Consider the following 11,742-nt stretch of genomic DNA (forward strand, 5'->3'; position numbering starts at 1 on the left):
GTGAGGGTTATGTGTGTTTGTGGAATGCTGGATGTTGAGGGTCTTCAGGGGGCTCCTGAGGAGTCCCAGGTTAGGGACCTGGTGCCATGGAATACTTGTGGCCATGGTCGTCAGTATCTTCAAGTCTACTTTCTCATCTGTAAAATGACAATAATTGTACCTATTGTGTTTTTGTTGTGGGTCCAATGAGATAAAACATGTGAAAGCCCTAGCAGTGCTGGGTCCATAGGAAGTGCTCAGTCTGGACCACTTGCAGCCGGTTGGCCTTTGCCCTCCCTTTGATTTCACCTCCAGGAACATGAAAGCAGCTCATGGTTTTCTTCAGGCCCATGTGGCCTCTCGGCTCCCACAGATCACTTTTCCATATCTCCAAGACTTCGTCTCCTCCTCCAGGAAGACTTTCTTGATGCCCATAGTCAGGTAAGGTGCTCCCCTCCTCAGAGTTCCCCGGAAGGCATCTATTGCACCGTAGTATTTAGCACATCTGTATTATCCTGCTGGCTCTACCGCAAGTATGTCACAAATCCAGCCCAGCTGACCTGCTTTCCTCTCTGCACTGTTATGGGTCTAGTCTTAAGAGAGGAGCCAGAGTGAACCTCTAAGAACAAGGTGATGTGACTCTTCTCAAAACATTTTTGCCATTTCCTGTCTCAGAATAGAATCTGAAGTCCTTAGCTTGCCCATAAAGCACTCTGGGCTCCCCATTACCATTCTCCTCCTTCATGGGTCTGGTCACATTGTCCTTCAATTTTTCACCCACCCCAAGTCCACTCTTGCCTCAGGGCCTTTGCACTTGTCATTTGCTTTGCCTAGAACCTTTTTTATCCCTGCAACTCCCTCACCTTCTAGGTGTTTTATCTCATTTGACACCAAAACCCCAAGGTAGGTACAATTATTTTGCAGATGAGAATACAGACCTGGAGAGATTGACTCCCTGAAACCCTATTAAAATACCTGTACCTCTCTGCTCTAGTCCCTTGTTCCAATTTATTGTCCTTCCAGACATTCTATGTAATGTTATTGTTTACTCCCTCTACAATGTAAGTGCAAAAAGGAAGAGGTATGTCTTTTTTGTTCGTTCTGCCTCCAAAATAGTACCTAGCATATAGTAGGCACTCCAGGATTTGACTGTAGCTTGCCAGGCTCCTCAGTCCATGGAATTCTCCAGGCAAGAATACTGGAGTGGATAGTCATTCCCTTCTCTAGGGGATCTTTCCAAGCCAGGGGCTGAACTTAGGTCTCCCACATAATAGGCAGATTCTTTACCGTCTGAGCAACCAGGGAAGCCATTAAAATGAATAAATGCTTCCATATTTCTTTTGTCCAGTTCCTTGGATGTGGAGCCAGCATCTTATTCATCTTTGTAGCCACTGAGTTAAATGCTCAATAAATATCTTTGATATAATCAGAGAAGGAAAACTAGAGAGCCCCACAATATAAGTAAGCTGAAGCAAGAATTAATGGTGTTAAAAAGGCAAGTATTTTAAAATATGTTTATTTTTTATTATATTTTTTACATGGAACACTTCAAGAAAGAAAATAATTACAATAATTCAAATGCATGAATGATTCAAATTCATACTGCAATCCCTGGATTCAATAAATATCCTTTCTAATTATACCCAATCAATATTAGAAATATATGTAGACACTAAGTCAGCTAACAAAGTAAGTAAAATAACTATATAAACTATAAATCTCAGGAATGGGGAACATGCATGATCAGTTAAGTCACTTTGCCACTGTGTTGTTTTTTTTTTTAAAAAAACATGATTCACATTTCCTTCAACCATACACACATTCATTGCAAGTGTTAAATTAGACCACTAATACTAACAACTTAAAACTATGGTCTTTAAAGAAAATTCAGTTTAATACAAAGAAATTCAAGAGGAAAATTTCAGGACCCTTGATCAGAATTTTCAATACCTGTCGTACTACTCTGGTATACACAAAGGTTCAAGTAAGGCTGAGGAAAAAGATCTGTTTCCTTTTCCTACTGAAGACATGATCCAAGAAATAGGTGAACTACACACTCTGTAGAAACTAGCCATCCATCCATACCTTGCCCTGGACTCATTACATTAGTAACTGAAAACATTGGCCAACATTACAAAAACAACTAAAAGCCTTGGCTAACATTACAAAAACAAAACGTTTCGAGTAATACTATTTATGAATACAAGCATCATTGGGTTTTTTTTTTTGCTTTCTATAAATACTAATCTTTGAAAAGCTACAAGTGAGTTCCCACTGTGGTTCTTTTCTGGTGTGGGAAGCTTCAGGTGTGCACGGGATGGTCTACTGATTTACCTTCTCAAAGTATTCTCTGGAAGCAGTTGGATGGGGCTTGATCTGAAAATACAAAAATATTTCCCTGGGTGAGTGACTTTATGATCTCAAAAGGGAGCTGAAGGCCCTCAATTTTTAACCTACAGTTATTTAACTTGTAAAAGATTGGTCTGTTTCCTTTAAAACACATGGATGAAACTGACATGAACAGCCTGCCTGGGGCCTGCTCCCACCCCCACCCGCAGCAGCTTCACGCATTTGCACACCACCTCCACCCTTGCTCCAACGTGGATGTTCCAGGCCAGCAGCCCTTGAGGCAGTGAGGACCTGGGACCCTCTTGGCTGGGCTCCCATTGCTTTTGGGAAAGAAACCTACTGTAGGAGACTCGGGTGTCCAGTTGGCCGGGCAGACTTCTCCATGGGTTTCCACAAACTGGAACGCCTTCACCAAGCGGAGGGTCTCTTCCACGCTTCGGCCCACTGGGAGATCATTGACGCTCAGATGCTTGATGACTCCGTTGGGGTCAATTATGAAGAGACCACTGCATAAAGATTCACCCTCATCAGAATGTCAACATTACCAGAGCTAGAAAGACTCTACTTCTACCCTGCCTTTAATTCTCCTTGATAGAGCATTTATTAAACTCTATCATGTGCTTAAAAATCAGGTTTTCCTTATACAAAAAGCTTATCATCTCTTATTGATGACACGTGCTTTAACAAAGATAGGACTGGACTAGGCCACCACGGAAAACAGGCAGTGTGTTCACATTCACAGATGTGACCTGGATGTCTCATAATATCTGAAGGTCACTGAACTACACAGAGCAAAGACTTCTCGTTAGTGATGCAGTAAGCATCTTTGGGCAGCTGTATGAAATCTTGGCAAGAAACCATAAGCGACTGAGAAGGAACAGAGACGTATTTTATCTGTATTCTGTAAATACTTATGAGTGACTTGAGTAGCGGGGAGAAAATCCCATGGGAAAATTTACTGGCCTTAAGTCTAGGCAGAGTAGAAATCTAAAGGAAAAACAATCCCATCACTTTTATTTTGGGCTACCCTGAGGTACAATTTGTATAGGAAAGACAGAATGACTGCTTAGTACTCTTCCATTATTAAATTTTCAAAATAATGAACTGGTTTCCTGGAATTCTTCGAATCTTGGATTTAAATATATTTGATGTGTTTCAATCACTTACAGTTCTTATTTTGATCCACAGATTGTCCAAGTGTCCCATCACTATCACTTAGCAGCAATGTAAAGAGGTAACCCACCACCCTGGAGTTTGTGCTTATCTTCTATACAAGTGAGGGTGATACTCTGACTTACCCAGAGGTCATAAAACTCAAGAGGTTTTAAACAATCCATCTTTAAAAGGGTGGTATCCCAAACGTTGATCACTCAGGAAAAAGGCAAGTCAGAAAAAACTCAGAAGATAAAAAGGTGGTTCTCCCTCCCTAGGACTGGCCTTAGGGGGTCTAGGCTCTGAGGCTAAGGGGGTCCTGGTGCATGTTCCTGCAGGGTGTAGCCAAGGGGGAGTCCACAGTGCAGATGCGGAACCAGAGAGCTGGGCTGGAGATGGGCCCACAGCACAGTCTCCAGAAAGAAAGGCTTATCTTACAAGCCAGACTGACTCCTCTCCCTTTCATCAGTCCTAACAGTGAAACCAGTAGGGAGGTAACTACAAAGTGAGCGAGACTATACAGGGGATTCTGGGAGGAAAACACCAGGACTCTCTCCTTCCCTTGCCAATGCTGTCAGAGCTAGGCTTCCACTTATTATAGGCAGGCAGTAATCTCCTTAGAGTCAAAAGGCCCAAGTTCCCAGGTAGATTCTGGAGCCAAAATTCCAGCGTACCCCGAGCAGGCTGGAGATCAGCTACGACGGTGGGCAGGTGACGGGTTCAAGCCAGCCCCCGACAAAACTGTGAGGCCCATCCACATGGGATCCTCGCTTGTGTCCTGGAGGTCAAGTTCTGCCCCGTCCCTCCTTCATCAGCAGCCATCATGATGCCTAAGTTCTCGTCCCTCCCAGGAAGGCTGACGGCCTGGGATGGGGCTCACAGCAGCTCCGAGGACCTGTGCCGCAAACTCTGTAGCTGCCTCACCTTACTCAATGCTCACAGCCAACCCGGGAGGTACATGCTCATTTTAATTATGGGCAGAAAGGGACTCGAAGAGGCTAAATACCTTGCTCAAAGTCATATAGCTGTTGAGCAGCTGAGCTTAAATAAATAAATTCAAACTCTGCTCTGGCTCCAGTGCTTGTACAAGATACTAACTGTACCAGGAAACTGACTCCCACCCTTGCTGGCCCCCTCTGCCCCCCACCCCCTATCTCCAAGCAGTCTGACGGCTTCAGTGCGAGGAATGACTCCCATGTGGTCAGGGAGAGTGAAGCAGTGTGACCATTTAAGACGTGGTATTGGAGGCTTCCCTGGTGGTCCAGTGGCTAAGACTCTGTGCTCCCCAATGCAGAGGGCCCTGGTTCGATCCCTGGTCAAGGAACTAGATCCTGTGTGCTGCCACTAAGAGCTGGTGCAACCAATAAATAAATATATATATTTTAAAAGGGTACGATATCCTTCTTCAGAAACAGGCCCAGGGAGATGCAGGGGGCACACATATCACAGTCATTTCTGAAAGACTGCCAATCCTCGCAGGAGGCATCCACTGATGCATATTACAACAAAAGACAAATGAAGGGTTTGGGGTTCTAAAAATTCCCTACCCAGGTTTCTGTAAATTCCCTATGAAGTATGATAACGCTAAACACAAAAAACAATTTTAAGTTCATACAAAACGGATCTTACCGTAGCGCGAGGCCAGGACCTTCTAACAGCACACCGTAGTCTCGGGAAATCTGTTTGGTCAAATCTGACAAGAGTGCGATGTTCATATGGCCCAAACCGCCATTCTGATAAAGATACAAACAGGGCTGGTGGTTACACTGTGGCTCCCACAGCCTCCTCAGCCAGGTGACAGGGCGACTGACCACAGCCAGACGGCAGTAACTGAGCACCCACAGCGGGCCGAGCGCTGCGCTAAGCTCTTTCTACTGCCTCACTACCCCCTCCAGTTCCCTGGAGTAGCTACTATCATCATCGCCATTCTACAGATGACAAAACTGAGGCGCACGCAGGTTGAGTAGCTTGCTCCAGGTCCCAGCTAGAAAGGGGCAGAGGCAGGATTTAAACCCAGCAAATACTACAGACTTTTCTTTTTCTAATTCTTAAAGTATCCTTTTGGTTGAAGATTCATTTCTGAAGCATAAAGGTGGAATAATTAAAAAAAAAAGAATACTTTGAATTATTTGATAGTCCAGCATTATAGCTAGAAATTGATTCTCCCAAGCAAGTTTTTAGGCAAGAATACTGATCATGCAGAAGAATAAAACCAGAGAACTTAACCACTGTCCCACCTGCCTCACAGGGTACGGGGATCTACAAGGTCCAGCTGAGAGGGGAGACAATGGAGTCCAGCTGTTTCCCCAGCCCTGCTGAGTTTGTTCTGTTATTGATTGAAAAACACAGGTGTAGTGAGGATTAAATACATGCAGTGTTACAGGAGACATGGATAGAGCTTAACAGAATCTGTTAGTAGGTTAGGACTGACGGATAGCCCATTTCAGACTAGTCATGCTTTAACAACTTCTAGGTTGGTCTTTCATGGAATCTGGCAGTTTTTGAGATCACAAGTGCAGAGGCGGTGTGGATATGTGTATACCTTCCTTGGCGTGTTTATCCAGGCCAGGTGGCTGAAGTGGGAATCCACCGATACTGCAACGACTTCACAGTTCACATCATGAAATTCATTGGCTTTGTCACTGAAAGCAATAATTTCTGTAGGACACACAAAGGTGCTAGAAAAAAGAGCAGGAATTCTTATCAGAGAATGTTTTTTAAAAGACTTTTAAAATCTGAACAGCAGTTGTCTAAAGAGTAGTTCTATTTTCTTAAAGGAGAAAAAGGCAAAAGGGTTAATCATCCCCACTGAACTCCTGGTCACAGTGATACTCCAGTTTAAAAAAAACCACCACCAACTTTCTATTTTAAGAATCATATAAAAAAAAAAAATCATATCAAAAAATAGGGGTGGGGGAGGCACACTCCAAGAATAAAGACAAAATTTTATTAAATAAGTAGCTTCATGAGAAAATTCATTTTATCATCCTTACTTTTCTCATTTCCCCCAGAGCAGTGGAAACTTCCTCCCTGACGGGCTTACAGGAACCACTACTCCAGACTGGAACGTGGGCTCGAGGCACGTGGGTTCACGAGTGCAGCTCCCAGGCTGCACGGCCGTAAAACAAGAGCCACAGGGCTTCTCTGGTGGTCCAGTGGGTAGGAATCTCCTTGCAGTACAAGGGTCACAGGTTCGACCCCAGATCCCGGAAGATTCCACATGCCACAGAGCAACTAAGCCCGTACACTGCAGCTATTGAGCCTGAGCTCTAGAACCCAGGAGCTGCAACTACTCAGCCCACGTGTTGCAACTATTGAAGCCCATGTGCCCTAGAGCTCATGCTCCGCAACAAGAGAAGCCACACAATGAGGAGCCCCCGCTCGCCACAACTAGAGAAAGCCCACGTGCAGCAACTAAATCCCCCTACAGCCAATAAATAAATACACACATCTTTAAAAATAAAAAAGCCATATTAAAACCCATTAAAAGGAATACCACTCCACCCCCTATACTTAGCACTTGTGAATTAACTACAGATGCAAGCTGTATCAACAAGACCAACAGTGACAGAGTCAGCAGCAACCCTCCCCTTGACAAGAGTAAAGACAGGCCGTGTCAGTGGGAAGGCAGCGATCTTTGCTTGCTCCCAGAATGATGTTACAGCATCACAGAAAATACACTTACAAATCCAAAGGATAGAAGAAGAGCACCAAATATTTCCCCTTAAAGTCATCAAGGCTAATTTCTTTGAACTCTCCGCTGACAACGGCTGTACCCTTAAAATAGGGGGCATGCTGGGTGACGGCGGGGGCATGGTATGAGGAACCTGAAAAATACCCCAAAAACATGCATATACAGTTCATTCGTTAAACCAACCACTTCTCTGATTTTACTCAAACCTCTCACAGTAATTAATCAGTAGTATAATTAAAAGGTTCAGTTCAATTGTACATCTTACAAAACTGTTTCTCTTTCCATAGGTCTGACTGTACACTAACTCAAAATGCTATGGAAACTAAAGAGACAGGAGGGAATTCCCTGGCAGTCCAGTGGTTAAGACTCAGCTCCCGCTTCAGGGGACACCAGCGTGCTCCCTAGTCGGGAAACTAAGATCCCACATGCCGTAAGGTGCGGCCAAAAGGCAAATAAATAAAAGAAGACAGGAGAGAGTAGGGATGGATGAACATAGAATTAAGGACCAATGAGCCTGAAGGTGGGTTCTAAACATGGTCTGGATTTTTGCCAAGACCAGGGCGGATGGCACAAAGGAAGGAACACAGCAGGTGCGGGGAATGGCCTGCAGCAGAGTTTGCTTGACGTAGAGAACAGGTGTGCATAGAAGGAAGACGCATGGGGGACAGAGCAAGGACGGTGGAAGGCCACGCTGAGAGGGCCCTTGTATATCAGACGGATGAGTCTGTTCTTAAAAGGAGAGATATAGGAATCACTGGAGGCTTCTGTGCAGGAGATGGGTGATGTGCTGGCTGTTCTTAGGAAGATTAGTCGGGCAGGGGAGAGTGAGAGGAGCAGGGAGAACCTGATGTCAGGAGGTGACTGCAGCTATCTAAGTGAGCGGTGAGGCGGGCAAGGTACGGCAGAGGGGACAGAAAGGAAGGAAAGGATGCAAGAGCTGTGTCAGGACTATAGAGGCCAGGCTTCAGGCTGGAAAGGCGGGACAAAGGAGGCCAGGTGTCAAGATGTCTGGCTTCAGAAACAGGAGGAGCTACCGGGAGCTGGGGTTTGGGACAGGTGAAAAGGAAAGTTAAACTCGTGTCATCAAGTTGATACTAGAAACTTCTTACAGCTCCGAGAAAATTGTAAATTTTTTTAGAATACTTACCAACAAACAAAGGTTTTGCTAAAGTACACCCCCCACCCCTACCACCATTACAAATTAAATAGTCTTTTTTAAAGGTGGGACAAACCTAAAGGAAGGCTTTTCAAATGCCACTCATTATCTGTAGCTGTGCCGAGCAAATCTCATATTTTAGAATGGAGTATATAAATCTCAAGAAACAGCTGCGTGTCACTCAGATCACGGAGGAGTCCAACAGACTGGCCTAACGTGGCCACGTGGAGCCAGGCCACAGGTCTGAATCCAAAAGCCTGTAGAGTAGCTGCACCGTCCGTCCCCGGTCAGCTCATGCCCTTCACACACAGCAGGCCCAGACACCTCTGGCTGTCCCCACCCCTCCTTCATGTTCCTTCACCCAGGGGATTAAAACCTCTGGAGTCACCAAGGAAATGTGACACTCGGACAGTGTGCCTCAGTGAGTCGCAACCCTTGGCTGCACATGAGAATCACTTGGTGAGCTTTAAAAAAATGCAATGTTCTGGTCCCAACCCAGAGATTGACTTAATTTGTTTGGGGTGGGACTAGGAAAGTGGTACGATAGTAAAAACTCCCCACGTGAGTCTAATATATGGCCATAGTTCAGAACTCCTGTTCAGAGATGATAAATGTTTCCATTATCTAGTCCAAACCAAAGCATACCAACACTTACTGGTGCTAAAGGCGAATTTCACTTGATCAGAACCAGACCACAAGGCATTTGTCAAGCACATTCTTCGAGAAGCAGCGGGCCTAAGGGCTGCAGAGGCAGAAATGCCCCAAGGAATGGCACTCACATGTCGGGCGAGCTAAAAAGAGAAACACTTTATATCAGAATGTATTCCTAGAATGGCGGCTGAAACCCTGCTGAAAGGGCATCAGGCCAGTAGTGGCCTCCGATGGCCTTGTTCCCATGAACAAAAACTCCAAACTGCAAAAGCATGGATTGAGTCTACACTGTTCTTAAAATTCCCTTCTGCTTCCTTATCCTTTAAGACTGTAAAGGAGACTGGGAAGACAGGGAGATGTTGGTCAAAGGGTACAATGTTGCAGTTATGGAGGATGAATAAATCTAGAACTCTAATGTACAAGCAAGTTGACTATACTTAAGAATACTGTATTGAAGTTGAAAATGAGAGTATTATTATTCTAAGAGAGTAGACAGGTGCACTCATCACACACACAAAGGCTAACCATGTGAAGAGATGTTACTTTGACTATAGTAATTATTTCATTACTTATATCATGATGCACACTTCACATATGTAATTTTTATTTTTTTTAAAAATATAGGGAATTCCCTGGAGATCCAGTGGCTGAGTGTATATGTATATACCATATACATATGTAAATATAATTATCGGGTTGGCCAGAAAGTTCATTTGGGTTTAACCTGAACGAACTTTTTTGGCCAACTCGACACATATGTATTAATTAATGGGAAACAAAAGACTGCAAGGCAGAGGGAAATTACAAGAATGTGAAGATTCCATGCTTTTAAAAGGAACCCGGAGCACTCAGCCCAGGAGACCGGCCAGGCTCTGTGTATTAAGCTCTTTACCAGCAGATGTGCTGGGCATGTTCTACCATGTCAAGGTTTTCCCTTGGAAAAGACAAGGCCATTCCGGCCCACACAGAAGCAAACAAACAAAGCAAAGTTCAGCCTCTGGGCTGGGTCAGACCCCTGGACAGGGGTCAAGGGAAACGTTTGCTCAATTTCAGAGTCCAGCATGACTCGGGAAGAGCGAGCCTGGGTGGAACCCTACCACGAGAAAGGGGAGGGCGGGCAGCCAAGAGCCTCAGGCACTCAAGGACTTTGGTTACTTTAGCATTTTGGTGTCCATCCAGCATTTAAGGGGATGCTCACGGAAACCCTTGAGGTAGGCAGGCCATGCTAAGGTAAGGAAGTTATATGAGGTTCGGAAAAGAAAACAATGGCCCAAGGTCATGGAGTCAGTTATAGAACCGGGACCAGGGGACAGGTCGCCTGCATCCAGAGCCAGGTGCTTAAGCAGGGAACAGGAGACTGGATAGCGGCCCACGACTGGGAGCGAAGAGGGATTTGGGAAACTAGAATGCAAGGCGGGGGGTGGGGGGTGGGGGCGAAGGGCGGCTCTGCGCAGGCGCGGGGAGCCTGCCTTAGAGGAGGCGGCCCCTGGTCCATTTCCCTCTGACATCCTCCAAGGGTGAAAGACCCCCAGGCCAAGGGAAGCGGCATCCCACTTGGGAAGCACGTTCTCGGAGCCACCGCAGGGTCTCGGTGCCTGTGCCCCGCAAGCAACCACTCACCGAAGCCCGGAGCAACCTTCCCGCCGCGGCCGCCATCTTCGGTGCGCAGGGGACCGCGGGGCCGACAGAGACGCAGAGGAGGCGGAGCCTACGGGGGCGTGGACAGGGGCGTGGCCTCGGTGGACAGGGGCCGGCCCGCGCCGGAGCCGGGGCTTGGAAGAGCTAAGACCTTCGGGGCCCTCCGCCTGGTACACCTCTCGGTTGTGGGGTCCCTCGATCCCACCCAGAGGAGGATTAAGTCCTGTTAAAACTCCTAAGTAGCTTCATGCTTGGGAAATTGATACTTTGTGTCTGTCGCCCCAGCCTAAAAAGATCCAATCCAGGGTGGGAAGATAGATATTTCCATATTGGCTACTGACTTAAGAACTGACTCATTTGAAAAGACCCCGATGCTGGGAAAGATTGAAGGCAGGAGGAGAAGGGGACGACAGAGGATGAGATGGTTGGATGGCATCACTGACTTGATGGACATGAGTTTGAGCAAGCTCCGGGAGTTGGTGATGCACAGAAAAGCTTGGCGTGCTGCAGTCCACGGGGTCGGAAAAAGTCGGACACGATTGAGCGACTGAACTGACTCAACTGTGAACCTGTGGATTACTGTTAGTGTAAAAGGCTCCCTTTCCTATTTTGGCCGGAGGTAGAGACTTCTGGCTCCTAGATGAAATGGAATTAATCATGAATGCAATTTCAGGGACTTCTCAGTGGCTGAGACTTGGTGATCCCAGTGCAGGGGCTGGGGGTTTTATCTGGGGTCAGGGAACTATAGCCTAGATGACTCAACTAAGAGTTTGCATGCTGCAACTAAGATTTGGTGCAGTCAAATAAATAATAAATGTTCTTTTAAAAAATCATTAATGCAGTTTTTCTGTTAGTAAGCCAAGTTGAAGAAGGAAATGGCAACCCACTCCAGTTTTCTTATCTGGAGAATCCCATCGACAGAGGAGCCTGGCAGGCTGCAGTCCATGGGGCTGCAAGAGTCGGACACATCTTAGCAACTAAACCACCACCACCAATAAGCCAAGTGGGTCAGACACATCAAGATTTTGTTGTCCTGAAAAATCTTTGGGATGATGTGTGGGCTTCCATTTTGGCTTCTCTTGCCAAAATTGGGAGAATTAAGACACATTTAACATTTATTTTT

At 45.9% G+C, this 11,742-nt stretch overlaps 1 protein-coding gene across 1 annotated transcript; it reads right to left on the reverse strand.

Moving 5' to 3' along the window:
• Positions 1 to 1,479: 1,479 nt before the first annotated feature.
• Positions 1,480 to 10,711, reverse strand: PRDX3 (peroxiredoxin 3). The gene is made up of 7 exons (XM_061162761.1): positions 10,602 to 10,711; positions 8,986 to 9,121; positions 7,166 to 7,307; positions 6,023 to 6,158; positions 5,110 to 5,213; positions 2,669 to 2,834; positions 1,480 to 2,355 (listed from the first exon to the last, which is right to left on the reverse strand). The coding sequence occupies exons 1-7, from the start codon at positions 10,635 to 10,637 to the stop codon at positions 2,302 to 2,304; spliced, it is 774 nt and encodes a 257-aa protein (XP_061018744.1). The 5' UTR covers positions 10,638 to 10,711; the 3' UTR covers positions 1,480 to 2,301.
• Positions 10,712 to 11,742: the final 1,031 nt, after the last annotated feature.

The sequence above is a fragment of the Dama dama genome, chromosome 15 (genome assembly GCF_033118175.1).
Source record: "Dama dama isolate Ldn47 chromosome 15, ASM3311817v1, whole genome shotgun sequence".
In the NCBI taxonomy this organism is placed as follows: Eukaryota; Metazoa; Chordata; class Mammalia; order Artiodactyla; family Cervidae; genus Dama; species Dama dama.

Coding starts and splice junctions, on each gene's coding strand:
- PRDX3 (XM_061162761.1), bottom strand. CDS start 10,637: ATGGCGGCCGCGGCGGGAAGGTTGCTCCGGGCTTCG. Junction 6,159..7,165: donor TTCTTCTATCCTTTGGATTT/GTAAGTGTATTT, acceptor TCTTTTTTCTAG/CACCTTTGTGTGTCCTACAG. Junction 2,835..5,109: donor GGTCCTGGCCTCGCGCTACG/GTAAGATCCGTT, acceptor ATCTTTATGCAG/TGGTCTCTTCATAATTGACC.